The sequence below is a fragment of the Ochotona princeps genome, chromosome 7 (assembly GCF_030435755.1).
Source record: "Ochotona princeps isolate mOchPri1 chromosome 7, mOchPri1.hap1, whole genome shotgun sequence".
Taxonomy (NCBI): Eukaryota; Metazoa; Chordata; class Mammalia; order Lagomorpha; family Ochotonidae; genus Ochotona; species Ochotona princeps.
Window position 1 is genome coordinate 67,859,671 of NC_080838.1, and position 24,406 is coordinate 67,884,076.

A 24,406-nucleotide genomic window follows, 5' to 3' on the forward strand; every position below is an offset into this window, starting at 1 on the left:
ACCCTTTTCCTCAGTCCTTCCTTCAGTGGGTCCTGCAGCGGGAGCTGAGGCTTCCATCATGGAGGCGTGGTCTCCTGGCCAGTGGGATGTTGGCCCAAATCAGCCCCCCACTCACTTCGAAATAATGGGATTGCTTTTTGAACCAAAAGGGGTTGTAGCAGCCAGAGGAGAAGGAGGAAAATGAAAACAACCATACCAACAAAACAAGGCTTAAGATTGTCGTTCAATGTGCATCAGGTACTTGTTATTAATTCTACTGGCTAAGCACTTATAAATAAAGCACAGTTCACTTCGCATCCCAGGCCAGGTCCTCTGTTAGGAGTCATCATACAAAGGGTTGTTGTAGTTGCCCCAGGAACCGTAGTCATGGTCGTCCAAAAGTCTTCCGTAGGAGGAATGCCTGGTGGAGGGAAACAAGCACCAGGATTAGTTGGAGAAGGTGCCCTTGTGAGCATGAGTGGGTGGTCTGACCTGGAAGGGTTCTGGTATAATGACAGAGAAAGGTGAGATTCAGCCCCTAAGTCCAGCCCTTAACAATGGAGCTGCCAGCCATGGAGCCCTCGCCTGCCAAACACCCTGTGAACTAGCACTGCCCCATCTGGGGAGGCTTTTCGTCAGAATCAGCTGAGTTCTTGTTTCTTTCTGCCCGTTCTAGAGCTGGAGAAGGAGACAGAGGAAGGCTCATTTTCATGATGATTTAATAAAGATGGAACAGGGAAATTTATATCCCCAACATTATCCTCCACACCAGGTCCTGGATTTAATTTTCATGGAAACGAGAACAACACGGTTGTTGCTACCACCACCCCTTCTGATGGTTATATTTGGCTTTTTGAAGGGCTACTATATCTAGTTTTCCAGGGGTCACTATTTCTCTGATGAGGTGAATGCGGTTAGAGATGGTACCTGACATGTTCAAGGGCATCCAGCTAAGCTGGAAAACCAATCCTTGCCTCCTGGGTCTAAAGCCGGTTCTAGAGCCCAGGTTCCCAGAGAGAGAACGAGAGATCTTTTCAACCACTGGTTCATTTCCCAAATGGCTGCAATTGCCAGGACTAGATCAGGCCAAAGACAGGATCCTGAAATTCCATCTGAGTCCTCCACATGGGGGCAGAAATCCAAGTACTTGAGCCATCTTCTGCTGGTTTTCCAGGCACATTAGCAGGGGGCTGGATTGAAAGGGGAGCAATTGGGATTCAAATTGGTGCCCACATGGGATGCCAAAGCTGCAGGTGGTAGCTTAGCCCATGATACTACATTGCAGGCCTTAGGGAAAGGTTTTTTTTAAAAAATATGTTAGGGTTGTTGGGAATGTAAAATGAAGTAATACACAGTTGAAAGCCCAACACAAAATAAATGAACAATAAATGCTGGGGGTAACACTGTTTTTTAAATTCTTACTATGCTAAAACTTACGCACAGAATTAGCATTCTTATTGAAAGAAAGGGCATTAAATGAAGAAAGAACTTTCCTTCTAATGGTAATGCCTAAAACTATACCCCCAGCTCAGCATAAAGCCAATTTCTTATATTTTGTCATTGGAATTTTATAAATTATCATTATGCTGCAGTGGCATTAGAAGATTTGAAATCTGCTGGCTGCCAGGTTTTATAGTCTATGATTATTTTAGATGAGACTGGCTACTCCACAGACACTAGTAAAATAAAAGACCCATTTTTATTGTCATGTTTCTTTGCCTTCCCATTTGAATGAGCTGTGAGTTGAGTAAAATGGTAAGTGAAGAAAGGGATGCAAGAGACTCGGACAAATTAAAGCTGGGAGTGCATTGAACCTTTAGGGCTTGCTTGATCACATGCATGAGCTTAAAAAAGAATTGGAGCCAAGTCTCAATAAACCCAATGCTATTGTAGAAAGAGGAAAATAAATACATTTTAAGGAAGAACTTGTCAAATCATGACACATTTTTGATGGGCATGGAGGACATTTTTGATTGGCATTTAGAAATTCTAAGAAGATTAAAACAAAAATCTCCCCTCCCCCCAAAAAACCTTTCATTGACAATGTTAGATGACTTTGTTAATGCTATTGAAATGGTAGAGCTGGTACTACATCCAAGATCTCCTGACTATAAGGCAGCATTGTTTTATGTAATTTCAATTTGAACAGTAATCCACACAAGTGATGTCATTGCTGAGTCAACACAATTTAGTTTTTTCAGTTTCTTAACAATGATTGACACCAATCCAACACAGCTTGATTCTTTTTTTTTAATTTGTTGTGGCTCCTCTCTGCTGCTCGCATAGAATGGGTGACAAGGAGAAGGGTTTGTGCTCTCTGCCTTGCCTCTTCCTGACCTCTCCCCCTGTGCCCCAGAGATGGGGTCTTGGAGAGACAGAGCAGCTGCTCCCCGGTCACTGAAGCTGCTGTTGGCTCAGCCTCTTCTGCCCCAGCCAGAGGGGGGGTCCCATGCTTGGTGACTGCAAAGGGCGTCCTAAGCAGTGGCAGGGCAAGGGGTGCGCGAGCCATGCTGCTGAATTCTGGTTGGCTCCCCCCTTGCGTGAAATGGGGTGTCAGTCTGGGTTAGCCCCTGCCTGGGTTTGGTTGCAAGATGAACCTGGAGGAACAGCACAGGTGCCCGGTTGAATTATTTGAGCAAAGAACTACTGTAAATAACTTTGGTTTTTGTCTTCTGTCAAATAAAGTTTTGTTTTTGTAAAACAGAAAAAAAATGATAAAATTTCTTGGAAAAAGATTACTCCTTATAGTTCATCTATCTGAACAACCAGTACATGGCTGTTGATGCAGTGATTTTATAAATAGTTGAGAATTACTGCTTTTGTTCAGGAGCGTATAAGTAAGTGCATCAGGAGTTTGCTTGGTCAGTACCAGAAGGGATTTGAATGGTCTGTGGCAATTCATTGTACAAGCTAACTGTAGAAAGTGAAAAACAATCTTATTAAAGGAAGTCAAGGACTGGAGATACCATTCAGACCTATAAAAATCAGAAGAATAAGGCGAATTGTGGCTAAACTCCCATGTCATAATGTGGTCTGAAAGCACTTGGCACAGAGCTCAGAGTCCTAATGAATCAATGGTGCTGTGCTTATTGGCAAAGAGGGTCTACTGTTCTGCATTGACTAGTTCACAAAAAACAGAATTGGAGGCGTAAGATAAAGACAAAAGAGCAACAACAAAAAAACCACTTTCTCCTAGCCCTCTGCTGCTTGCTTTCCTTCTCTCGTAGATTTGCTCTGCTGCACGGCACTACTCCCCACTTCTGTCCCCACTAGGCTGGTGACAACTGGAAAACATAGTTGTGACATCTGTGATGTGAGCCCTTCTCTACTGTTGAAGCATGTTACCTATTTTAAGATAACTGCAGCATTAATACTTGACGCAAACCTACTTGTTTTTGGAAATGAATGAAGTGTTTTACTCTTCTTGTGTTGAAGCAAAACGTATTGTTGGAAAATAACCCCTCTTTTTCCAGGATCAACCCCAACTCTCCACCACTCCACCTTTGTGATTATGATTCTCAGTCACTCCCCTTTGGATCAGTCAGGCCTACCTACTCAGTTGGGAGTGATTATCATGTGTTAGGAAGGAGGGAGGCAAAGATGATGAAGCTGCAGCTTAGTGCTGGAAAACACACTTGATTTTGCAGCTTTTAGGCTATTGGTATGCAAGCCTTGGGCTCCTATCATCCAGGAGCTAAGCTGTTGCATACAGCTGTAATTGTCCTCTTTTGTTGCTTCCATTGGCTGCTCTTTCTCTGATGGTCATTTCCCTTTCCAGTCCTTTCACTTGATTTTATTCATTGGCAACTTACTATCTAAGAGACCCTATTATGGTTTATTTGTTAAAAACCAAGAAATCAACATGGTGAGCCATACGTTTGAAAACAGCTGTTTTCATGAGCAGTGCATTTACTTGCCTACGGTTAGTACAGCACATTAGTTGCAGCACGAGTGCTATAACTCTGGACCCTGTCAGAACTGCTGACTTTCCATCTGAATTCAATGACTGAAAAACCCAGATATTCCTTTAAAATATTCTCTTGTTAAGACCTGTGTGCCACTTGCAGTCATGATGGTCTAGGACTCTCTTGAAGTTTCCTGCATATGGGTGAAGTTTACGTCTTCCCATTTAATTGTTATTTATGACCTTTTTCTGTGTTCCTGTTTGCTTTTTGTTGTTGAACTCTATATTTACTGGAGCACTAAGCCTTTGACTATAACATAAAATGAAAATACTTTATCTCAAACAAAAATCCTTTCTATAGTCAAAAATTTTTCAAGTTATTCGTTTCTAACCTCTGTTTAAAAAATTACCTTTAATTTGAAGGGGCAGATAAAGTGTATGTATTCAATTTATTTTTTAAAATAATTGGCTAGGCGCCCTTTTGCCAATGAGCACCGATCATGGAAAAAGGTCTGCACATCAGCACATCCACCCATTTGTGAACAAGTTCAGTGTCACGGGGTAATCTTTGAGGGTCTGTATGGTTTTAAAGATTCCCATGACTTCCTCTTCCCCAAACTTAACTCTTTCTAATTTGGATTAATGAATATTGCTGCTGACCCAACATCTCTGACCAGAATAATCCGCTCATTCAATAAATGTGTATGATATAGTTGGTATTGTCCATGGACTTTATATTTTCGAGTATGGGAGACTGGTGGAGAATGCACTGATTCAGCCAAGGTAGGAGGTGAAATGAGGGAGGGCTGTTCAACAAGGTCCTTTGAGGGACAAGGGGCCTCTTGGAAGAAGCCTCTTTAGAGCTGGATAGCTTGAAATTAGCAGATATAGAAGGAATGAGTTGAACAGCTCTGACAGGAAGATCAGCACATTCAAGGTCACAAAGGCCAATGTATCTGGAAGTCTCTACAGCAAAGTGTGTTGGGAGTATTAAGCGGTGAGGATAAAGCAAGGTTATCCAAAGGGTGGCCCTTGGAAAAACAGCATTGGTGTCACACGTGAGATACTTAGGAGGGCAAATGTGTGGGACCCACTCAGACCAAAATCAGAACCCAGGGACTGAGGTTCAGGAAATGGCGTTTTGCATAAGCTCTCCCAAGGATCCCCATGCACAATTCAGTCTGAGAATTATGGAGATGCAAAGTCTAGTAATCTTGAACTTCAGAACTCCAAAAGCGGTCTTAGAAAGTAACCTGCAGGTAAAAATTCTAGAAGATCTCAGTCTTTGTGTCTCATCCTACTTTGCTTAAACCTAACCACAACAGGTGGTTAGGAACTCAGCTGTATAAAAGGCAATCCCTGGCAGCCCTAAAACAAAAGAGGTGACATCTGAAAATACTCCTTAAAAGCCAGGCCCTGCTGTGTCTGTAAATCAGGATCACATTTATTTCTGTTAAGGGAACAGCCCGTTTTGTCTGGTTTACCCGCACACCTAATTATAGCAACATCCACATTGCTGGCCACGGCAGATACCCTTTTTTTTTTCTTGCACAGGGAGATTATCTTGTGGCCTGACAGTTTTGAGCCAACTTAAACAAAACAAACCTGACTTACCTCATTCTTCAATCATCACTAATTAAAAACGCCCTCTGTGCGAGGCAGGTGAGGCCCTTGCTTGCTTTTAAAGCCATAAACAAGTCCTAAAATGAAGAGTACTCAGAGATGGTTTCTATTTATGAGTGTGTAGCATGGATGGATGCGCTTTTATACGCACAGAGGAGCAAGGCCTTTGAAAGGGCCAATGGAGTACGGAAGCCCACCCCATCAGCGCACAGTTAGAAAAACTGAGCTGCTGTGTCAACGCCCCCTCCCCTCAGCTCCCACCCTCTCCTTCCCCTGTCCCTTCTCTTCTGAGTCCACTGAATGGGCATGGGAGGGCATAGGGCATTCTCTGACCCTATGGCCTATTGTTGGTGGCTACCATTGTACTGACAACAATTGCAACAGTCACAGTAGTTAGCTCTTGCCTCAGCCTCACTCCACACCAGCCATTCAGTGTTTATATGTATCCATAATCATTAATCGTTGTGACAATGTTGGGTTTGACATACTATTGTCATCATCACTGTCCTGTTTGACAAGAGAAGAAACTGAGTGCAGAGTGATTGATAAACTTTTCTCAGAGGGCATATTCTTAACCACCACACTGTGGTCTTCCCAAGGATTCTATATTCATTATTTCATGTCATCTTTAACACCATCTTCAGATTTATATAATATTAGCTCTAATTTTACAGATTAAAAAAATGAGGAAGCAGGTGCTTAGCGTAGGGGTTACAATTCCTACAACCCACGTCAGAGTGCTGGGCTGGATGCTGGTTGCAGCTTCTGCTTCCAGCTTCCTGCCAGTGCAGACCCCGGGAGCCCACCTGAATGAAAAGTCGGGGGGGGGGGCGGAAAGAAAAAAATTGAGGATCAGGCAGATTTTCACGTGTGTAAGGTCACCCAAGTGGTGAGTAGAAAGGTCAGTACTGAACTTGGCTGCAAAGCTCCCTTTTCCCTGCTCCCTCCTCCCTGTTGCTGCTGGTTGCACAGGAACTCAACCACAGAGAAGGGGCTAGTGACTTCAGGGCAGTTCATTTTTGTGCCACATCCAAAACTGACTCAGGTTATAAAGATGTGGTTTTGTGGACAGGGAAATAGAAGCTGAGGTCCCTGGAGAACAGGACAGTGTGAAACAGGTGCTTTTAAAATTTACTGGACCTTCACAGGAAATGAAGCTCTGGGAGGTAAGGCAAAAGTCTGCAATTGTGTTGATTTTCCTGTGAGGCAGCCTGCACACATGTTTTTAAAAATGCATTTATCAGAAACGTACACACAAAGTGAGAGATAAGCAGAGAGGGATTCTCAGCTGCTGGCTTCGTGACTGAGCCAGACTCAACATGACAGCCACAAACCCAATCCAGGGGTCCAAGCACTTGAGCCTGATGTCCCCTGTGTATTCATTAACAGGAAGGTGGAATTGGGAACAGGGGTGGGGCTTGAACCCAGGGACTTTGATATGGGATGTGGGCAGCCCAAAGGACTTCCGAATTGCTGCACAAAACACCTGCCCAAGGCTGTCCTTTCAAATGAACTCTCTCCTTGCATTGGCAGGTATTTTGGCTGGCTCAGGGTTGTAGGCCAGAAGCTAATGATTCTCTTGCAGGTTGTGATTTCACCCACTGAATGTTCCAGACAAGTGAGCTAAAAGACCACAGGCAATAGGCCTCTTGCGGTGGCATTGTCCTCATGAATCTGGTATGACAAAGGCAGAATAAATTTATAGTCAAGATAAAGCCTCACCTGAAGTGTGCGCCTGCGCACACACACAACAGTGGAATCGGTGAGGTTTTGTGTAAGTCTTGGGGCTTCCCAAGAATCTGGTAAAATCAGGCTTGAAAGGGGTTTGAGCAGAGCTTTGAGATTCAGGAGAGCTATTAACATCCTTATGCCATCATTTTGCCAAAATAATTAAGGAAAGAACAGAAAGGGGTTTTCCTTAGGGGGTTTCTAAAATGGGAATCTGATCACCTTGGCTTTGCTCAAGTTCATAGTGACAAACGTTAAGCAGCATGGTAGAGAAACAACAACTTCATTGCCAAGGTAATTCAGAAAGCTTATGGAAAATGAAATAAGCAAAGTTTATCTTTTTCAAAAATGATTTTTTAATAATATGTTTTCTGTGTGAATATCTTGAAGACTCCTCTTATTTATACTGAAGGGGACCTTTCTGTGTTTGGGCGGAAGGAAACATGATTCATCCAATGAATTTATCCTATGTTGAGAATAGAGACTAAAATGGGGAAAATATGGTTTAAAATTAAATTTGATACAGTTAATTAATATTCATCAGAACAAATTGTAACTGCCAGCAAAATTTCCCAAGCAGAGTAGATCCTGTGACGACAGGACCACACCTCGGCATGACACAGTTCCAGCACTTAGCAGAAGCCTGGCAGAACTGGCGTGCCCTGACCAGGCCTACGTCCTTGTAACTGTGTGTCTGTAGCCCCAGTCAGGACTGCCTTCCTGAGTGTGTGACTGTGTCACCGCGTAAGCACACATCTCTGTGTGGACTGTGTGTCTGTGTCATTGTGAGTGCAGCTTGGCGTGTCTTACTTAGGGTCCCTTATAGTTTATTACCTTGACAATGACGTTGACAGTGCAGTGTCTCTTAGGGAGATGATGCGTTAATATTCCCAACAATGCTACACAACTGTTAAAATTACTGCCACTGAGGGAGACGGGGTTAATTATTCTTCCTCACATGCCCAGGTCACGACACATGAAGTGGGAAGAGCAGGGCTGGTGTTAAAATGCTTAATCGCTGTTCTAGACTGTTGGCTTGTAGTTGGTGGGGATTGGAGAGGTGAACTTGAATTCCTTCCTGGAGTTGAAAGGGGAAAATCCTACAGGAAATTTCAACCCTGCTTTCTGGTACGTGAGTAGCCAGAAGAAAGTGTCCTACTGAACGGCATACTCCCGGGAGGGCTGCTTTTTGGTGACACAGTCTCCCACAAACTCAATGCTGCGGAACTCAACAGCAGTTGCACATCGTCTTCAAGTCCCTTTTTTTGAGAATGGGCAGACTGCTTCTTTCATTATTGACTTTATTACAAAGAAGGCTTGTGGTTCCCAGAGGAGTCCCCAAAAGCCAATTTAACTCCTAATTAAAAAGACTGCATATGTGCAGTGATAAACTAGTCATTAAATAAGGCAAAAATGTAGCATTTGGTAAGACTTAATTAATAAAATTAAGTTTGGTGCTCAAAGAAATGCAATCTTAAGGAAAAGGAAGTTTTTTATTTTTTTATCTGAAAGAAACTCTTGGGTGCTTTGGTAAAGTTCTTTTTTTTTTTTTTTTTTTTTTTTTTTTTTTTTTTTTTTGACACTGGTCTCACTGGAATTTCAGTTGCAGCTTCTCTTTCAAAACTGGCCTTAGAGACACTTCACAAAGGAACAAACCCAAATGGCAAATAAACATATGAAAAAATGCTCAAGCTCCCTGGCAATAAGGGAAATCCAAATTAAAACATCAACGAGGTACCACCTAACGCCAGTAAGACTGGCCCACATAAATAAAAGCACCAACAACACTTGTTGGCAAGGTTGCGGGGAAAAGGGATCCCTACTCCACTGCTGGTGGGGCTGCAGGCTGGTACAGCCTCTATGGAAATCAGTATGGAGAACATTCAAACAACTCAAAATCAACATACCGTATGATCCAGCAATAGCACTCCTAGGAATATATCCGAAACACCTGCTTCATGAGAAACCAACATGCACTCCTATGTTCATAGCAGCACAATCAGTAATTGCAAAAACATGGAAGCAGCCAAAATGCCCATCAGCAGAGGATTGGATAAGAAAGCTATGGTTCATCTACTCCATGGAATACTACTCAGCTATTAAAAAAACAAAATGCAGTTCTTTGTGGCCAAATGGGCCAAACTGGAAACCATAATGCTAAGGGAAATGAGCCAATCCCAAAAGGTTAAATACCACATGTTTGCCTTAATCTAAGATGATATGATGTTATGTATAACATGTTATGTATGTTATATGTTGTGTATAAACTAAAATTGAAATGTCAATGAGGTGGTCACAGAAGGTGGTTAAGAACTCGCATTTACTGTAAACATATTGGTTACTCATTACTATGTCAATTAATTCCATAATGATGTAAATTTTTGCTAATGGTATGTTGGAGCTTTTAATTGATCGGGATGATACTCTGCTGGCTCTGTCTTCAGACCAGAGAGGGTATACCTAAGAAGCCGTTGAACTTGACTGGACAATAAGATGCTGGACTCTATGTTTGGTATATGCTTGCAATGGGGGAATCTCAACGGAACTTGAACTGTGGTTATGCAGCAAGGTGGAGGAATCCACCATGGTGGGAGGGTTTGGAGAGGGGTGGGGAGAATCCAAGTACCTATGAAACTGTGTCACATAATACAATGTAATTAATGAATTAAAAATAATAAGTTAAAAAAACCTGGTCTTAGCTGTTCCATGTACCTCGCCTGCAGGTGATGTCACAAGGGCTTCTCTGATCCGGACACCCATCATAGATGGAATTGCAGAAGATTTAGAACAAACAACAGGAGATCAAAAGATTGGAGGAGGGAAGGTGTTTCTTGCTGGTTCTGGGCTGACGGGGATGACCCCCTATTTGCATGGAGATGGCAGACAAATGTCATTTCCATTAGAGGATCAAGGACAGGAGGGGAGGGCCATTGGATGCCTTCCACTCAAGAATCTCAACAGTGAAGAGGCTGTGTGAGTGTGTGTGTGTGTGTGTGTGAGTGTGTGTGTGTGTGTGTGTGTACCATAGCATGCTTGGTTTCCACTTAGTCCAATTGCCAAGCATTGTCCTTGTGCCCCAGCCCCATGCTCAAAGCCTAGGACCCCTCATTGCTTATATTTTTTTGTCAAAAAAAGATATAATAAACAAGTAAACAAATGTATAAGAAATAAAATGAGGGGGCTGACATTGTGGTAGATAAGGTTAAACCACTGCCTGCAACACTGGCATCCCTTATATGCTTTGGTTTTAGACTCAGCTACGCTACTTCCAGTCTAGTTCCATGCTAATGTAGAATTGGGAGACCCAAAAGAAGCTTAGGCACAGCCTTGGGCGTTGAGGTCATGTGGGGCGTAAACCAATCATATGGGGAGTAAACCATTCATATGGGGAGTAAGCCTCTATGTCTCTCCTCTTCTTTATATGACACTGCTTCTCAAGTTAATCAGAAAAAAAAAGAATGGAACGTGCTAATAAATGGGATAGAAACAATTGAGGGACTTACAGAATAAATACATGGGCACCAAATTGGAAGGGGAGTTTGCTGGGAGCTGAAAGTCCACATGTAAAACACCCAGAAAAGTAAGAAGAGCATTTTGAGAGAGATACAGGGGCCAGTGGGGCCCAGGAATGGAAAGAACCTGGCTGGGAGTAGGAGAAGAGCTGACTGCACTGCAGCGTGGAGGCCAGGAGGGAGAGGATGTGAGAAGGTGCCAGGCAGGACCAGGTTTGGGAATGACCTTAAGCCAAGCTCTGGGAGTCTATTTAATTCTCCATGCAGGGGTAGGACAATTGGGGGAATGCAAGGGAAGAAGTGACAGGGTCCAAAGAGCTTCCATGAAGATGGTTCGGGTGCTGAGTGGCAGCTGTGTTGGAGGTCAAGAGCTTGCTGCCCTCCTCAGGGCAGCTGGTGTCCTTTGGTCCTTGGCATGAGCAAGGTACAGACGGGCAAACAGGACTGCCACTTGCCATCTGGCACTTTACAGCTGGGAGGGAAGTCAGAAAGTGCTAGCAATGTGGTTTGGGACTCCACTAGTTCACAGAGCCACAGAGGGCAGACGTGGGGGACTCTCGGGGTACTGTGACATTGAGGAAGGAAATGAAAGAAATCTCACCTATCTCAGATGCTTGTCTTCATTTCATAGAAGTCAAGGATATTTTAAAATCAAAGCCATGAGGATAGAATATCAGCCAACAAGCCCAGTTTTATAGCAGACACTTGATTTTTTTTTCACTTTTTGCATCAGAAGGCGGCGGGGTGGGGTGGGGTGGGGAATCTCATTAGCACACTGGAAGCAAAGCTACAGAACACTGGTGTTTGGAGACCAGTGGCCCCACCCACCTTCCCCTTACACAGATGACTTGAGCCTCAGAAGGCACAGCTTCCTGAGGAGGATGATGGGATAGGACGAGAGTCCAGGCCCATTCCCTGCCTCCAGTTTGGTTCTTGTTTCATTACCCTCATCAGGCTACCTTCTGTAGTTTATTCCTTCTACCAAGCCAAGGTTCAGAGATGGGACTATGCCTGTTTGTTTTGCATGGAGGATCTTGGCCATTTTCACCCCTTTGCCAATATTTCTGAGGGCTAAGGTATCTGTTAAGAAACTAGCCTTCCATGGAGTAAGTCTCAGCCCGGAAGCCAACAAAGCGGAATCCCTCTGCTTTTAAGGAAGAGGAAGATCTGTCTCACCTGATCTTCAGGTATGCGGCCACTCCAAACACCAACAACACCACGGCAATGACAGTCACGGTGATGGCAGCAATGCTACCTGTGAAGGAAGAAGAGATGGAAAGGATGAGGAAAGAGAGAGCTTAATGACAGTGGGGCACCTGCCACTTGCCTCTGCTTGGTTTCATCTTTTCTCTGGTAGAGGGAAAAATTATTTAAGCTGAGGTTGTTCCTCAGGGAGCTCCAAACTGGAACACAATGGAGAGTCTTCATTCTGCATCCAAGACCCCTTTTTGTGCCAGGCGAGGTTTGATAAATCATCAGGATTTATTTCGATATTTGTTAAGTCTCCTGGCTGGCTGGGGATTTAGAGTCAGTATACAAGCATATTTGTTTTTCTTTCTATGAATGTCACCGATCTGCTGCTGTTGCTGGCATTGTTTAGGAGTAGAAAGCTTTCAATCTCTTAGTGTCTTATTTTCTTCTTTATAGGTTCTGGCTTATCGTCCTATCACCTGTGAAACACCGGGAGAATTGGGATGTTTTCTTCAAGGGTAACCACAAAGTCATGTGGATACATTTTTAATAAAGCCAAACCACACATCTATGCCAGTGATGTCTGCTTTAAAAGGGCCACCTTGCTGATGTGCCCAATTTAATGGTGCCATCAAAATGAGGATATCTGAAAAAGACAAAACAAAACAAAAAACAAAACAACCTCTTTGTGGAGAAGCATGTCCAGCCTTCACTCTTGAATGGGAAGTTTGGCTTTCTGGCAAATAAAGTCAAGTTTGATGTAAAAACAAGATTTAAGTTTGGGAGATAAATTTTTGTTTTGTTTTTGCTATTGCAGAGATCAACAGGTACACTTATAATGTAAAATGAGTATTCTTTCTTTAATTTAAAAATCTGATTCCAAGACCAACTATCACAGGCAGTGAAAAAAAAAAAAACCCAGTCTTGAGCATATAGTCTCATGTGAATGCGTGCAGTATTGCCTCTGATTTCTACTGAGAAACAGAGCATAGCTTTTGTGTGAACTTTGGACTAGTAACATATATACTTCAGCTTTCTTTCACCTTAGAAACACTAAGAGTCTATTGAGCTCTTGTCTGTTAATACACAGAATGACTTCTGCGCACTAAAGCTGGTATTAGAGACCCAGATTACTCTTTCAAACTCTTGGGAAATTATTTACTCCTTCAACAGATAAATGGGACTCACTTGAACACACTGGAAAAAGCATGAGAAATCTGGAGCCTGAAGACTGGACTCAAACATGCCTCAATTATTAGCTGTGTGACCATGAGTTACTGAGTTACCCAAAGGAGATTGTGAAGTGGCACATGTGTCCATCTAGTGTGCTATACATGTGTGTAATCCTGGGCCAATTCCCATCTCTTCAAATTCATCCCATATTTATCTCTTGTGTCCTAATTCATCCCATATCATTTGTAGAGCATTTTGCCATCTCCCACTGTATATTTTTCTCTTTCATATAAATGGCTTTTGTTTATTGTTCTTTTTGTTTTCCCTTACACCCAAAGAATTATTGCTAAGCAGCAATGTGAATCCATAAGCAAAGCTCTCCATAAGTCTTGGGTGAGAAAAGGCTGCGTCAGTCATGCGTGCTACAGCTGGTTTGAGTTTCCGAAAACTCGAACAGATCAGGATCAGATCAAACATCAAGATCAGAGCTTGATGCACCTGCAATGACCACTTGCATATCCTCTTTTTCGGTGTGTGTTTATTCTTGTAATCCCTCTGGACTAGATTAGTATACTTATCATTATAATTGTTTTCCATTTTTTCAATATTGTAAAGGTAGAATGAAGGCACTGATTCTCAAATGTGCAGATCTGATCACATATGAACAGTCTGAGGTCAGATCCTCTTAAAGAGGAAAGCCTCGGCTCCTTCTCTGAAAGGCTCCACCTCTTAGCTCACTGGCATCCGGAGTGTGCTGAAATTAGAACAATTCAAAGTTCACTGAAGCCTTCGAACAGCTCTGGTAAAAGTCTGTGAAAGGAGGCTTATAACCACAAGGCAAGGTGATGGGGTATTTTAAAATTTAAAAAGATATCATTACGGCAATTAGGAACTGTCTACAAACTTATCTTTTATTTGTATTTCTTTTTATTAAAAAATTAGAGGATAAAAGAAATATAGCTGACTTTTCTATTGATACTTTCATATTGGGAATCATGACTTGACTTTTTTCCAAGTGCCTTCCCTAATGCTAAACAGTTTGGTCCCCTTCCTCCTTACCCTCCACCCCCAATGCTCTCATTTACTGAATTTGTTTGCCAGCTGTTTCTAAAGACAAACCAGGCATTTTCCCATACTCAAGTGTTGTTTTTTGTGGTTGTTGTTGTTGTTGTTGTTTTAGACAACTAGTGGTAGAGTGACCATTTCTCCATGGGATGGTGGTTGTCTAACTTTCTGTTAATGTGGCCAGACTTGCTTGTGTGTTCAGAGCTGGAATGAGAAAGTGAATTTATACCCGAGGGGCCCCGGAGGGTAGCTAGGTTGAGAGGCACTTGTAGGAGCCAGAACTGCTCAGTATGAGATCCAGAGGTATAATAGCAAATGGATTGTGATTAAATACAAGCGTTCAGGTTGCCCTATTAGTCATTCTGCTACCCCGGGGACTCCTCGCAAAGGGGACCAGCCATGGGAACTAAAGTCCACCAGAAGTAGAAAACCCCTGTCAACCCTGAGCCTGGGAGAGCTTGTTGCTTGAGCTTGTCAGCAGGCAGGGGTGAGAACTTCACATCAGACCAGGATGCTCCTCCCTCAACAGTTCTACAGTTTGAGTACAGGAGGGTAGGAGGTGAGGAGAGGTTACTGAGCTAATCTAGCATGTTTCTACGGTGACTGAAAGTGTTTTATTTGCTCCTTGTAAAAACAAATGTCACTATCCCCAGTTCTCTTTGAACTAAACCGGGATTCTCTCCTCCCTTTCCTCCTCTTTCCTTTTCAGGAACTATGAAGAAGGTGTGTCTGGGAGCTGGGAGGCTTTGCTTACGCAGAAGGTACAGGTCGCTTGCTGGGTAGTGTCCCTGGAGTGGGGGAGGGAGGAGGCTGTTACGCCAAGTTCTTCCTCATTGGGTTTTGCGAGGTACAGAATAAGTGTGACTCAGGCTGAAAGCCCAGAACAGGCAGCAACGGAGACAGAATTGAAGGAAATGGATCTACTTTATAAGCCAAGATACAAGAATGTTCCACTGTGTTAGCACATTCCACTGCGCCAACACATCCCATCCAGAGGACTGCTGATGCTCTATGAAGCAAAGCCTCCTTGAAATTTGGACCTCTCTGAATCTGGGATTTCTCAGGATACCACTTTAGTAACAAATCAGAAGAGGAATGAATGGGCTAAAGAATAATCTTAGCCAGTGTTTAGAGGTGATTATGTTATACAGGCCTTGTGCCAAGAACTTTACAGCCTTCATGTAATTCTCTTTATGGGATGAAGGGAATTATCCCCATTTTATGGAACAGGAAGTGCAGGGCTAGAGAGATGAAGAGCTTGATTAAGACATTACAGCTGGTAAATGACTGAGCCTGTGAACACATGACTGTCTCACCCACGGTTTTTAATCTTTTCAATCATTAGTGTACTAGTTACTTCCTCCTGCCCTTTTCTCAGCTTGACCAACTCCTGCTCTTTCTTCACGGTGTAACTAAATATTGACACTTCCAAAAAATTCCCTAGCAAATGATGCTGCTGCTGTGTGTTTTTGGATCTTTGTGTCTCCTTCCAAACATTCTGCGATGGATTTATTAGCTTTGACAGGCAGATTCCAATCACAGGCATCTCCATATCTCGTACTATCTCTTGTAGGCTTCAAGCATCAACCTCTAGTCCACCCTGTTAATGTTAAATAAATAAATATAATACATACTGATGAGAGAGAGAGAGAGAGAGCTCCCAAGTGCTGGTTTCTACCCAAATGTCCTTAACAGGTGGAGCAAAGCCAGGTCAAACTGGGTGCCAGGAACTCAATTGTGGTCTTCTGTGTGCATGGCAGGAACCCAACTACATGAGCTATTACCAATGCCTCCCAGGGTGTGCATTAACAGGAAACTAGAATCAGGAGTAAAGCCAGAACTTGAACTCAGGCATTCCAATGTGGGATGCTGACATTCCAAATGGCATCTTAACTGCTGTGCCAAACACCCACCCAATAAATGTAATGCTGTTGAAAAGAAAATGATCACTCAAGTATTTGACTCTAAGCAGTATATCAGGAAATTTCTTGAGCAGTAGGTTCTTCAGATATTCATCTCAAAATCCCCCTGTTCCAGGTCTTTTTAAAGTATCTACTGCTATATCTAAGGGTCCTAGCACCCCAGCTTTTGCACTTCATCTTGTATATCTGAGAATCCTAATGGGTGTCTAAGGTGATTGGCTTGAGGAGAGTTTTCTTTGGAATAAACATCTGACTTCAGTCAGGTAATATCCTTGAGGCAATGAGAACAAACTCCCAGAAGTCCATGGCTCTGACTGGACATGGTCAATGACCACTGCTCTCCTTTTAGCTCGGAGGGAGAAGTTTTCCTTAGAGATCATCAACTTGCTGAGAGGGCTGGCGATGAGGGGAATTGATTATAGGATGTTTCTAGGGGTGTAAAGGGTCATTGTCTCACTCCCATCCACTGTTCAGACTCCTGAACTACATTCCCTTGGAAAGTCACCATCAACTCCCATTGAATGCAGTGTAAGGACTTGACCAAGTTCCTGGGTACAAGTGCCTGCTTCTGCTGTGGTCTAAGAGGAGTTCTTGGCCAACTTCTGTACTGTTTTAACATTCTCATACTTTTTCTCTTCCTCGTATGAGTTTAGCAAATACATGAAGAAGGAGAGCAGATGGCCGTTTACCTTATTGCATAGCAATTTCTCAGTCAAGGTCACTTAAGAGCAAAGGGACATTTTGTCTCAAAGGAGTTCTTCCTTTTTTTTTTCCATGAGTGTGTGACTCTAGATCGTTGTAAGAGACAAGTGGGAGACTGGTGATGAAATGGACTTAGAGTTAAGTCTCTGAGCATGGCCACATTCCTGCTTCCATCTCCACACCACTGGATTGGATCCCTGCTCCTTCCTCCCAAGAACAAGAATGATAACAATAATCACAAATAACAGTAGGGTCTGCAGCAACTGGCACTTGCCTGCTACTTCCTCTGTGCCAGGGACTGTTTCACAAAAGGTAATTCCACTTGAGTCTCTCAAAACCTTTTAGAGGTAGACACTTTCAGTAGTGTCTCCAGCTCATGGGCAGAGAAACTGAGACAAGGAGATGCTAAGAGTGCAAAGTAAACAGTTGGTGATGATAATTCCGAGGAAGGCACTGGCTGCCGAGTCCCTTCCATTCCCCACTGAGATCTCCTGCCACCCTGGGGCTCTACTGTCAGTCTCTACTTTGACATGAAACCTGCAGCTTGGTTCAAATGTCTGCTCGATGCTGGCTGTCTAGGAATCAGGGCCTAACTCGGGTTATGTCCCAGGAGCTTCTGTGTGGTTCTTAGGGTTTTCTGATAGGCATTGGTGAAAGTGACTTGAAACTCAATAATTCATATTAATTGGGAGGAGGACCAGTTAGGAGCAGACAACAGTCACAGAATAACAGTGTAAATTAGTCCATGTCATTGGTTTCTACTATGTTCTGTGGACTAAAATAATTTTTAAATGCTGGACATCGCAGTATAGTGCATACACAGGGGAATATTTTCGGAACCTTCCATGGATACTAAGATCTACAGACTCTCAAGTCCTTATATTTAATGGTGTACTATTTGAGTACAGGTTATGTAAATCTTTCTGTATGCTTTAGATCATTCTATATTACTTGAAGTAAGTAATAAAGTGTAAAATATATGTAAATAGAAGTTTCACTGTATAGTTTAGGGAATAGTGACAGGAAAAATCTGTTCCAGTTCAATATAGATGCAACTTTGTTGTTTGCATAAACTTGATGTGGAATGCCTTGATACTGAAGGTCTGACAATATATTGAATAATTCAGGGCATAAATATAACACCTTCAGCTTGTTACAATGGTGGTGGTGATGGTGGTTCTGTACATTCTAAGACAGAGGATAAAAAGTCAAAAAAAAAAAAAAAACCTCAATAGTTGGATACCACCATCTTATCTGGGGGAGGGGAGAGATGTGACCTAACTTGCTATTACTGAAAATGGTTTTGTTCAGGTCGTTTGTTGCCTCTGGGCTAAGTTTTGGCAAGTGGTAGAAGTCTAAGAACTTTTCCATTTCTTGGTGATCTTCTGATTTGTTGGAGTACAGTGCTTTGTAGTAATTTCTGATTATGGCCTTAATGGATGCGGTGTCTGTTGTTATGTTGCCTTTTTCATCTTTGATGCTGTTAATTCTTGCCTTCTCTTGTTTTTTCTTTGTCAGTCGGGCCAGTGGAGTGTCTATCTTGTTTATCTTCTCAAAAAACCAGCTTTTTGATTCATTGATTTTGTGTATGGTTTTTTTTATTTCTATCTGGTTGATTTCCTCCCTTGTTTTGATGAAGCCGTTGAACTTGACGGGACAATAAGATGCTGGACTCTATGTTTGGTATACGCTTGCAATGGGGAAATCTCAACTGAACTTGAGCTGTGGTTATGCAACAAGGTGGAGGAATCCACCATGGTGGGAGGGTTTGGGGAGGGGTGGGGAGAACCCAAGTATCTATGTAACTGTGTCACATAATACAATGTAATTACTGAAGTTAAATAATAAATAATTAAAAAAAAAAAAAGATGTTGAGGTATATAAAAAAATACAAAAGTGGTCACTAGAGATAAGCGAAATAAATTATGATTTCCTTTAAAAAAAAAAAAAAAAAAAAAAAGAAAATGGTTTTGACTTCTATGCTTGGATTCTTGGACTTGTACATGGATTTTACTCTTGTTCTTCCTGATGGAGAAACTAAGCTTGTCTCCCCTCTTTATCCTAAATTATTCCCACAAGCCTGTCCTGAATGATTTCCATGGATTCCTTCCAACTATGACACTGTAAGGGATAGAGAAGCGACAGGTCAGTTCTCTGAAGTTTCACCATTCAAATGTAGAAACCAGTGTTAGGCCCTGAGCAATGTGCAGGACAGTGTAGGAGCACGTAGTAGGGATGACAGGCAGGTAGTGAGTTTACGGGTAGCTGGGGAAGAGGAGGTGGGAGTGAATCTGTTCTCTGGAGGAGGGGAAGGCCCTAGACAGCAATGAGGGACTGAGGCAGAGCCAGCTGGGAGAACAGACCACTAGCATTTCTGGGCTTGAAGGGTTAGCACTTGCCTTGGAGACAGAAACACCTGGACTGGTGTCCTCATCCCCAAACTGGGCTAATTCCTGTCCTCCTCAATTCCCAGCACTGTTAGGAGAATCCAGTGAGATCCCATCATTTCATTTGATGGATTGAGGGACTGCAATAACAAAGGATTTGCTAAATGACTTGTCTGAGGTCACACAATTTACAGAAGCAGCACAGCTGGGGCTAGTCTAGACACAAGAGTGTTATAGAGAGTAATAAGGATGTGAAAATGTTTGGAGACTCAAAAAGAAGTCATGGAGAACTCTGAACAGTGAGATGGGGTTGGGTCAGGGCTAGCCAATGCTAGGAGCAAGGACCAGAGATTGGGAAAGGCAGATTTTGCACCTGTTCTTGCAAGAAATGTCCCAAGGCCCACCTGCTCTTGGACACAATCCCTGAAGAAATACGTTACCTTGGCCTTTGTTTTCAGGATGTTTGCTTTTACTTTGGGTGGCACCGTTTAGTTAATATATGCCGGCATATAAGATGGATACTAACACATGTAGCTGTGGGTATTTATGCATATTATCCTTGCAAGTACACTGTTGTACAAATGGCTTTATGTAAGCACATTCTGCCTTCTGTCCAAAGTCCCTGAGAACCAAAGACACCTAATTATACTTCTGCATTTATTTAGGTCCAAAATAAGTAATTCATAAAATAACTCCAATTTCTTCTGAAGCACAGCTATTTTTGATTGAACCTTATTAGTAGTTACGATGCAAAAGGAAAGCTCCTTAGCTCCTTTAGGAGGCATACAGCTTGCATGCAAATATGCTCTAGAAGTGATGTGAATGTATACCTAGGCTTGCCTGTTAGTCCTTTTTCTCTGTACCCTTCCTCCAAGATCACTGAATTGTACCTTGTCATTTTTTCTCCCACACAGAATGGAAGAGATAAATTTCATCAAAATTAGACCACTGTTTCCATAACCTGACTCTTTCACCTCATATTAATCTTCTTACCGAAAATGCTGGTGAAGGGTGAGGGGCACAGAATTAGGATTCAAAATTTGAGGCAGGATCTACAATAGCTATATATTTTTCATTTTATATAACCTGGGGACTAGCTTTCTTTTTATCTTAAGTGCATTTTTACAAATATAGAATAGTATAGAGCTAAAAATGTGTGAGGATACTTCCAAAGGTTTGTGGGAAGATGAAATCACCAAATGAAGTAATTTAGGTGCAAATTTTTAAAAAATGAATATTTATGAGGGAGTTATTCAAATGTAGAAAATGCATGCTATAAAAACAGTACATGGATTTAAAAAATTTTTACCCCACAACAAACTTACCCCTCGATTTCATCTTCCATGAGTTTTCTGAAGTTCCCTGCTACACTGCAAAGCCCAATCTTGATTGAGATAATGCAAAGTTTGCACTCACACAAGACAAGTACTGTGTCTTGTCCTTGGTCTGTCTCTCTTCTGGGGCCACGACAATTGCACTTTAAGGGCATGGAGAGCAAAGGTTCTCCATGAATGTGAATCTCAGCGCACAGTTGCACAATTTTTAGCTACTCTGGTTTTAAAGTTTCTTTGCTTCACTACCAATTAATTATGGTATCTTCCAATGAAAATGAGAACCATTTCCCACTCAGAATTTAGCCTGGGCTGCCTGATCCTAATTCTTCTTTGTCATCTATAATGTGATCCACACTGGACTTCTAAGAACATTGGATGCTGCCATCCTCCTTCCCTATACTTCCCCACACAGGCATGTTTTCTTCTGAAAAAGCATCTAGTCTACCCAGCAAAGGCTCTCATTCCTTTGGGTTCACCAGCCTCAGCAGATATGAATTTTCACAATGCTATTTTCTTGGTTCAGAACACAAAAGCAAAAGAAAGAGGAGATTCTCGGAATCCAAGCCGGGATTCTAATTCCGTTTGCCAAACAGTGGACAAACTGATTGTTGTCACAGCTTATAGATGAGGAGCAGTCACAGATTCATGTCTCAACACCTTGGCCCCAGGCAGTAACATCAAGGCAATTATCACCATCCCAAGGCCTAGGAGAGCTCCTGCGACCCAGTAGCTAATGTAGCCTTGCCTCCATGTAATGAGTCACCATGACCACATGGTATCTGCTTTCCACTATTATTTTAATCAAGTCTTAATTTCTCCTAGACCCAGGCTTCCAAGGCTTCAGAGACTGGAGAGAAAAATAATTTCCAAACTTTGAAGCAACTTAAGAGTATAACTACTGCAAGGTGTTAACTCTCCAGCCCTGGGGGAAGCTGGCATGGAGGTTAAGTTCTACAACTTAGCTTTCGTTTCCCTCTGGCTCCCTGGGACTGCTTTCTGCCCACTGGGCCTCTTTTGTTACTGGACACTGGCATTCTTTGCTTTGGATTTCCAAAGTTTTCTGAAAATACCACTATTTCCGATGTGTACATTATTATTTTTCTCCTTCTTATTCTTTGGATTATCCTTTTCTGTACTGTACTACAGGTGGATTGGAGGAATCTTTATTGCCTAATATCCCCAGCCATAATCCCTTTGAGAGTCTTACAGCATTTTGCACAGTCTGAATTTTCAGATCAAGGCAATCAACCAAAGTCTAAAAGAGCTGAAACGCTTCCTGGTGTCTACATGGAGAGTTAAGAAGTCATCAGCAATAATAGCTAAGATGTACTTAGTGTTAACTCTGTAAGAGGCACATTGTTTATTGATTTGATTTAATCTATATAAGAATCTCACAAATCAGGGACCTTCATTTCAAAGCTGAGGAAAATGGGACAACACTGGTGTAAGAAACCTGCCCAAATTCTCATCTCACAGACGGCTGGGGTGAAACTTGAACCTGGTAGCCTGATGCCAAACCTTGTACTTTACTGACATTCTTGTCTCCCACAATCTGGCTTGAATTTCTCTTGATGAAAATAAAGCGAAGTGTTTGTGATGGTCCACTTCCACAGGTTCACCTTCATCTGTGAGCCAGTGGACCACTCCGGCAAGGCCAAGAGTCTGACAAGGAAAAGAAGAAGCTATTAAATAAAGTGCTGTCTCTTCTCACTTGCATTTTTTCTTTCCTTGGACCTATAATACATGGAACATGAATGACAGTGTCAAAGTGTTCTTCTTCTGTTCTTCTAAGACAAAAACAATGAATATTTATTCACTGCTTGCTTTTCTTGGAGTAAATAAAATCTCCAGATTTGAAATCCCTAATAACCTTATAAAAACAGGGGCCAGTGTTGTGGCATAAGAGGATTAATCACCTACTGTAACATGGGCGTCCTCTATGTGTGCTAATTGAGTCCTAGAAGTTGCACTCCCAATCCAGATCCCTGTTACAAGCCTGGGAATGCAAAGAATGATCCAAGTTCTTGGACCACTCAGGTAGAAGCTCCAGATAAACACTGGCTTCTGGTTTTGACCTGGCCCAGCTATAGCCATTGCTGTAGTTCTGGCTGTGAACCAGTACTTGGAAGATCTCTCTGCGTCTTCCTTCTCTCTGTCTATAACTCTTCCTTTCAAATAAATAAAATAAATATTTTAAAATAGTCTGTGACAACAAATTGGTATCATTTAAAATATAGTCACGGATTTTTAACTTAATGTTTATTTTAATATTTGTGAGATAACGTATTTTTAATTTACATTATAGTCAAAGGTGGAATGCTAAACTAAGTAAAGAACTGAACAAACACAAAGTAAAAAGAAACCAATGTTGGGCTAATGCAGCATGCCCACTCACCTCTTGGGCATGAGGTTTTTAAGTCTTTTTCTGATAAAGATGATGAATTGCTGCTGATACAGCCTTGTAACCCTGACAGTTATTTTGTAATTGAAAAGACACACTCTTTGGCATTGGGTGATTACACTAAGAGATCATCCTGCACACAAAACCAAACATAGTCCAATCAGTTTCCCACTGAACCAATAAGCTCTAGTTTTATTAATGATATCAGCTGTACTTGCTACCTAACTTCCACTTTCTCAGTGCAGCATTGCCAAGATCACTTGAGTCCTATACTATGGTTGCAAGTATTTGGAACTGAAAACAAAGCAAAACAAAACAAAAAGTCAACCCAACCAATGCATGGAGACAGCAGCTCCCTAAATCTAATAAAAAGTGACATCAGGACAGTTAAAATATGAAATGGGGTTATCTTACTATAACATTCAAGATAAACAGCCGATTCAATTACCTTGACATACATTTTTCCAATGGTATTTTGGAAATACTTTCAAGCTAGATCAAGATTTAGGTAATAGAAGTAAGCTAAAAGAGAAATGCAAAGAGTATAAACAAGAACGTCAAATAATTTTTGAGTGAGATAAAATCTGACAGTTGGTGCTGCTTGCCAGAGTTAACTTGAAAATGATTTGTGTGCTGATTCATTTACTCACTAGACATTCCGTGGGTACCTGCATCGAGCCACATTCAAGTTGGTTCTGGGGATAGATCTGTGAGGCACAAACCAAAATGCCTCATCCTCACAGAACCAGAAATGCATGGAAGGCAACACACACATGGCCTCCCCTGCACCAGGGAAATGTGTCATCTTGAACTGCTAGGAATGGAGCTGACTGAGTTGTGATAGTTTGGAACTGAGTCCAGAACTGGCCTGGATTGGGGGTGCAGGGTTGAGGAGCAGATTCACAGGCCCTTGAGTGGGTAGCACAGAGCAAGCAGAGTGTGAGGGGCTCCCAAGGAGGTGGGATGTTGGTGGTGATGGGGTCATGTGAGACCTGCTCAGATCTGTGTTTAACTGTCACATTGGGTGCTGTGTGGAGGATGGAGAGTGGAGAGCTGAGTGTGAGAGGAAGTCATGCAGGAGGCTATGGCAATGGGGTAGTAGGAACTTGGACTTGAGAATGAAAATGAAGAGGAAGTGATGATGAGGGGCTCAAAAGTGACAGTGCACAGTTTTGGGGAGTGAAGGGTGAAGCAGTGGACAAGAGAAATGAAAGCATGATGCCACCATCACTGTAAGAGGAATGGACATGCTCAAAGTTCTAAGCTTTGTAACACTGAGCTTTTTAAGATTACTATTTTTTTTTTTGATATGTTATGAGCATTCTGGTAGAATCTAATCAGGAAGTGTTTGGCATTGTTTTACATGATATTGCAGCTATTTTTAAAAACATAAAACCAATATTAGCCATTTAATCTATTTTAAGTATGTTTTGAATATTATGGATATGAACTAACTGCAATATACTCGTTTCACGGCTAACGTAA

The 24,406-nt window shown here is 42.2% G+C and overlaps 1 protein-coding gene across 1 annotated transcript in view; it reads right to left on the reverse strand.

Moving 5' to 3' along the window:
- Positions 1–222: 222 nt before the first annotated feature.
- The window catches only part of PARM1 (prostate androgen-regulated mucin-like protein 1), a 98,360-nt gene continuing 74,176 nt past the window's right edge, over positions 223–24,406 (reverse strand). The window contains exons 3-4 of the mRNA XM_036495076.2: positions 11,923–12,001; positions 223–400 (exon numbers count right to left, since the gene is read on the reverse strand). Coding sequence (XP_036350969.2) covers positions 316–400; positions 11,923–12,001 — 164 coding nt within the window. The 3' untranslated portion in view covers positions 223–315. The remainder of the gene's footprint in view (positions 401–11,922; positions 12,002–24,406) is intronic.